This window comes from Psammomys obesus, unplaced genomic scaffold (assembly GCF_907164565.1).
Source record: "Psammomys obesus unplaced genomic scaffold, mPsaObe1.curated_primary_1811, whole genome shotgun sequence".
NCBI lineage: Eukaryota > Metazoa > Chordata > Mammalia > Rodentia > Muridae > Psammomys > Psammomys obesus.
Window position 1 is genome coordinate 1428 of NW_026589536.1, and position 6515 is coordinate 7942.

At 38.1% G+C, this 6515-nt stretch overlaps 1 gene segment (V, D, J or C); it reads right to left on the bottom strand.

Moving 5' to 3' along the window:
* Positions 1-3020: 3020 nt before the first annotated feature.
* Positions 3021-6515, bottom strand: part of LOC129675088 (immunoglobulin heavy variable 3-72-like) — a 5192-nt gene continuing 1697 nt past the window's right edge. The window contains 2 exon segments of the V gene segment in view: positions 3021-3343; positions 3448-3522. Of these exon segments, the coding sequence occupies positions 3021-3343; positions 3448-3522 (398 nt within the window).

A 6515-nucleotide genomic window follows, 5' to 3' on the forward strand; every position in this document is an offset into this window, starting at 1 on the left:
TTCCCTGTACTCTGCCGAAGGTTTGGTCATGAGTCTTTGTATCTGCTTTGAAAACACTGCTAGTTAGAGTCTTTCAGATGCACTCAGTAGACTCCTGTCATACGTTCAATGCACATCCCATCTGTCTTTCAAAACGAGGATTGATAATCTTACCCCATGTCCGCTCTCTTGATTATCTACTTTAGGTGTGTAGATTTCATTATGTTTATCATATCTTGTAGGTCTATATAAGTGAGTATATACCGTGTTTGTCTTTCTCCTGTGATATTTCACTCAGAATGATGTTTTCTAGATCCCACCATTTGCCTGCAAATTTCATGATTTCCTCCTTTTTGATTGCTGAGTAGTATTCCACTGTGTAAAAATACCACAATTTCTGTACCCATTCCTCAGTTGATGGACATCTGGGTTGTTTCCAGGTTCTGGCTATTACAAATAAAGCTGCTATAAAAATGGTTGAGCAAGTATCCCTTTTGTGTACTTGAGCAAAGTTTGGGTATATACCTAGCAGTGGTATAGCTGGGTCTTGAGGAAGCACTATTCCTAATTGTCTTAAAAAGCGCAGGATAGATTTCCAGGGTGGTTGTACCAGTTTACATTCCCACCAGCAGTGGAGGAGGGTTCCCCTTTCTCCACAACCTCTCCAGCATGTGTTGTCACTTGAGTTTTTCATCTTGGCCATTCTGCTGGGTGTAAGGTGATATCTCAGGGTCGTTTTGATTTGCATTTCCCTAATGGCTAATGAGGTTGAGCATTTCTTTAAGTGTTTCTCTGCCATTCGATATTCCTCTGTCGAGAATTCTCTGTTCAGCTCTGTTCCCCATTTTTTAAGTGGATTACTTGGTTTGCTGCTTTTCAGCTTCTGTAGTTCTTTGCATATTCTGGATATTAGTCCTCTGTCAGATAAAGGATTAGTGAAGATTCTTTCCCAATCTGTAGGCAGTGTTTTTGTTTTGATGACAGTGTTCTTTGCTTTACAGAAGCATTTCAATTTCATGAGGACAATAGAATTATTAATTACTTGTCCTAACTACACATTAGTTATGTATGACTCCATTTTAAGTTCAGAACAATAATTTTTATGATAGAGTCTGACAAGGATTAAGGTTAATAGTATCCAAGGGGTTTTAGCAAGATAATTATTTATGTCTTTCCCATTAAAACTGCTTCTAAATTAAACAGCTTTCAGTTATCTATGAGTAAAAGGCAATCATTTTTATTTGTCCTAGTTCTGAGACCTACTGACCTAAAGGGAAGTTTAACTTTAGTCAGTAAATTGGTCTCAGGCCCAACTTCACCCTAAAGTAAATTATGTGCCTGCCACTGGAGGCTCACAGGCTTTTTATTGCCACTTTATACTTAACTTCTTCAAATTATTTGAGTCATGTCAGGAAATTCATGAAAGCATTAATTCATTGGAGAATAAATACATCTTCATAAGGGTCCTGTAGAACGGGTAAATACACAGACTGAGGGGGCTTCGTACCATGCCAGATTTATGAGACACACAGAATCACAAAACGGGGTGTCAGAATGAGGAATCAATTCTGGGCACGGTCTCTGAGATGCTCATATTTATTCCTCAGTATAGACCTTGCAAAATATTGGATTACCCTTCAGAAAGCTCACATACCTTTGACTTCCCACTTCATATAGCCACTGACAACAGACCTTCTGTAAATTAATTAATTTATGGGAAATTAATCCTAGTGAAGGGATAATACTTAAAATACCTAAACAACAACAACAACAAGAAAAAGACCAATCAAACAGAAACAGAAGATCAAGAGAACAAATAGCCCAATTAAAACTGGAGTACATATTTAACAGAAAATTCTCAAAAAAGGAAGCTCAAGTGACTGAGAACTCATTATTCTATACAGTAACTTACAAAACAAGCTTTTAAGTATTATTTACAATACAAGGCAAATTTTTGGATGATCATTTAAAATATAGTATTACATTGTTTTAATATCATACAATAAGAACCATTCTGTACAAAGGAAAAAAGAGCTGATGGATTTTTTAAAGCACAAACACAACATTTGCCTTAAACTGGCAAAGAAAAGTCTATTGGAAAGCATGATACTATTCTTAATGCTAACTGTCTGATTCTATAAAAATATCTGACTAATCATTCAACTTTCTTCTGCTTTAGAAAAAATATAAAAAGGAATTAGAAAAAGAGCATTAACTGGATTAAATTTGTAAACTAAGGACATTTAGCTAATGCCACAATTTAAAATTAATAGGGAACCAGGAATTCTTTTTTAATGAATACTAGGCAATTGAATTATGTAAAAATGAGGCAGAGTTTTATATTTTGTCAGTGTAAAAAATCCATCACAAAACTGAAATATAAAATTATTTTAATATAATATATAATACAAACTGTTTTTTAATTAAGTTTAGGAAATTTGTTTTTTCACTAATGATCCACACTGTACAAATAAATCCCCATCTTACATTTTATTTAAGTAATAGCTTTATATTACGTAAATAAATTTCAAGTATGAGAAATGCATTGCTATAATAATCTTTTACCAAGCCCGCAGTTCTTGGTTTAGAACAAGCCAGTAACGATTTATCAAAGGAAAGCTGAAAGTGTCATGTATGGCGAAAGTTCTACGTATTAAAGAATTGCACAACAGGCTGCAGAGAAATGTGTCTAAAGGCAATACATAATTAAAAAGAACACTTATCTGTTTTGTTTGTTTGTTTGTTTGTTTGTTTGTTTGATTTCCTATAGGAAATCATGTCTCCAGGATTTCCCTCTTGCCATATAGATATTTACACCCATATTACAGTTTCTCAGAGTTCAGCCATTCTGTTTAGTGGCCACTTTCCAAGGAAGGGACTTGTGCATTAATACAGCATTGTAAACGCTCCAGAGAACTTTCCTAAGGAAAATTAGTACATGGAGAGGCAAGGCCTTTTCTCTTTTTCTGACCATGCGCGCCCCCTGTTGGTGCTGAACACCTCTGCAAGGAGGTTTGTGTCGGTGCTCACAGGCACTGCCCTCACTGTCTCTCTCCTCTACAGTAGTAAGTTACAGTGTCCTCAACTCTCAGGCCGTTCATTTGAAGGTAGAGGATGTTTTGGGAATTCTCTCTGGAGATGGTGAACCGGTGCTCCACAAATAGGCTGTACTCTGTGGTGAAACTATCGGCTTGGTTTCTACTGGTAGCAACCCATTCCAGCCCCTTCCCGGGAGGCTGGCGCACCCAGTGCATGCAGGCATCATCAAAGCTGAATCCAGAGGCTGCGCAGGAGAGTCTCAGAGAACTCCCAGGCTTCACCAAGCCTCCCCCAGACTCCACCAGCTGCCTCTCACACGGGATACCTGCAAGAGCAGAGAATCTTGGTCAGGAAACTGTCACACACAGCCACTGGCCCTCTTACCTCTGGGCACTCACACACTCAGCATCTCTGTGTCCCACGAATTACCATTTAAAAGAGGCAAAAACCAGATCGAGTTGAGCCACACCTTCACGGTGAGAGGTCTGTGTGCGGTGCTGATCACTGAACGGGAAGACTGGGGAACTCAGGACTGAGCCCCTCTGCTGGAGCTACAGGGTCAGCCTGGACTGGCTTTCATGAGCAGAGCCTCTGCGTCCCAATTTGCATTCTTCCTGCTATATCGTCGGCTCTTGGGTTGAAGCAATAGAGGTTATTGTTACAGAAAGCATGGATGAAATGGATGATTTAGCAGCATCTGTGTTACAATATGTTTATTATGTGTATATGATAACACTTCACCATTTTATTTTGATATAGCCAGTTCACCTCCCTTGCCACCCTGATCTACAGAGTGAATCCAGGACAGCCAAAGCGCCACAGAGCTACACTGTCTGGAAAAAAAATGGAAATGGAAAATCATAATAGTTCCTCAAAAGTTTATGTAAATGCATCTGCCTAGGTGCTCATACATTAAGGAATGGACAACAGAAATGTGATAAATACGTGCTTTAGCAAAGTCTCAGGGAGATGACTTCTCAGTGGCAGAAACAGGAAGACCAAGACTATGCTCTAAGGCCAGAAATCAAAGGTGGAGAGGTGATGCTGTATTAGCTTTGGATGGGCTGTGGATTGTCTGTATCACCGTGCACAGGCTCCATTTGCCTCAACACATTCTCTGAATCAGTGGACAAGACTAATAGTACTTGCAGCAGAATGGTTAAGATGATGATGATGATGATGATGATGATGATGATGATGATGATAATAATAATAATAATAATAACTCATGTGACTATTCTATTTCCCCTTTTGAGTGAGATTTAAGCATCCTCCTTTGTGTCTTCCTTGTTACTTATCTTCTTTGGGTCTATGAAATGTATTATGTTTATGCAGTACTATGTGGCTAAGATCTGCTTAGACGTGAGTATGTATCATGTGTATCATTCTGGGTCTGGGTTACCTCACTCAGGATGATCTTTTCTAGTTCCATCCATTTGCCTGCAAATTTCACCATTTCCTTGTTTTTAATAGCTGGGTTATTTCGTTGTGTAAATGTACAACAATGTATCCATTCTTCAGCTGAGGGACATCTCAGTTGATTCCAGATCATGGCTATCATGATTAAAGCTTCTATGAACATAGTTGAGCAAATGTCCTGGTTACATGATGGAACAGCCTATGGGTATATACCCAAGAGTGGTATAGCTGGGTCTTGACGTAGAGCTATTCCCGATTTTATGAAAAAGCACCAGATTGACTTCCAAAGAGATGAATAAAAATGTTCAAGAACTTTATAGAACACCAAATAGATTTTGCCAGAAATAAAAAATCCTCCCTCCACATAATAATCAAAACACCAAATGTACAGAAAAAAAGAGAGAATATTAAAAGCTGCAAGGGATAAAAGGCCAAGTCACATATAAAGACAGACTTATCATAATTACACCTGTCTTCTCACCAGAGACTCTAAAATCCAGAAGGGCCTGGACTTCAGGCTCACAGACACCAAAAGACCACAAAAGTCAACCACAATTACTATACTCAGCAAAACTTTAAAGTGTCATAGAGGAAGAAACAAGATATTCCACAACTAAAACAAATTTAAACAGTACCCATCCTTACAGAAGATAGTAGAAGGAAAACATCAACCAAAGGAGGCTAACTGCGCCCAGGAAAAAAAAAAATGGAAATAAATAACCTCACATTAGCAAAACCAAAAGATGGGAAGCACACTCATACCACACACACACACACACACACACACACACACACAAACACACACACACACACACACACACACTACCACCACCAACATCAAACAAAACAGGAATGAAGAACTAGTGGTCATGAATATCTCTCAAAATCATTTGCCGCACCTCGCCAATAAAAAGCACAGGCTAATAAAATAGATGGGAAAACAGGACCCATAATTATGCTGCATACAAAAAGCACACCTTAGCAATAAATGTAGATGTTACCTCAGAGTAAAGAGCTGGCAAAAAGTTTTCTAAGCAAACAGACACATGAAATGAGCTGGAATAGCCATTCTAGTATCTAATGTAATAGACTTTCAAACAAAATTAATCAAAAGACACGGAGGACACTTCATACTGATAAAAAAAAAAATACAGCAAGATGACATCTCAATTCTGAACATTACTAAAGCTTAAGTCACACACTTACCCCACACATTAATAGCAGGAGACTTCAGCACTCCCCTCTCACCAATGGACAGGTCATCAAGACAGAAACTAAAGGAAGAAATAATGATAATAACGGATGTGATGAATCAAATGGCCCTAACAAATATCTACAGTTCATTTCACCCAACACAAAAGAATAATATATACTCTTCTCAGCACCTAATGGAACATTTTCCAAAATTGACTACATACTTGGCTACAAAGCAAGTCTAAACATATAGAAAAAGATTGAAATAATCCCCTGTATCTGTCAGACCATTATGGTTTAAAGCTGGAACTCAGCAACAGCAGAAACAACAGAAAACATACAAACTCATGGAAAATGAAGAACTCTAAACAAAGATCACTGTGTCAGGGGAGAAATAAAGAAATTAAAAACTTTCTAGAATTCAATGAAAATGAAGGCAAACATATTCAAACATCTGGGGCACACCAAAGAGGAGAGGATGGCAGGAAATAAAATCAGGGCTGAAATCAATACCTTAGAAACAAAGAGAGCAATATAAAGAAGCAATGAAACCAGGAGTTGATTCTTGGAGAAAATTACTCCAAATTCTTAAAGAAACAGCTGTCCATCTAGACAATTATATATAGCAAAACTAAGTCAAAGTTTCAGGAAAAAGAATAACTTTCCAAAACAAAATTGAGTATGGAGAAGAGAGCCTCTAAGCAGACAGGACTCCTAATAGGGAGCAGCAACTCACCCACAAAATCTTTGATCCAGAACTTACCCTGCCTACAAGATGTGCTTGGATAAAGATAGAGCAGAGATAGAGGGAATGTCCAGCCAATGCCTGGCCTAATCTGAAGACCATCCATGGTAGAGAGCCAACACTATTAACAACATTCTTC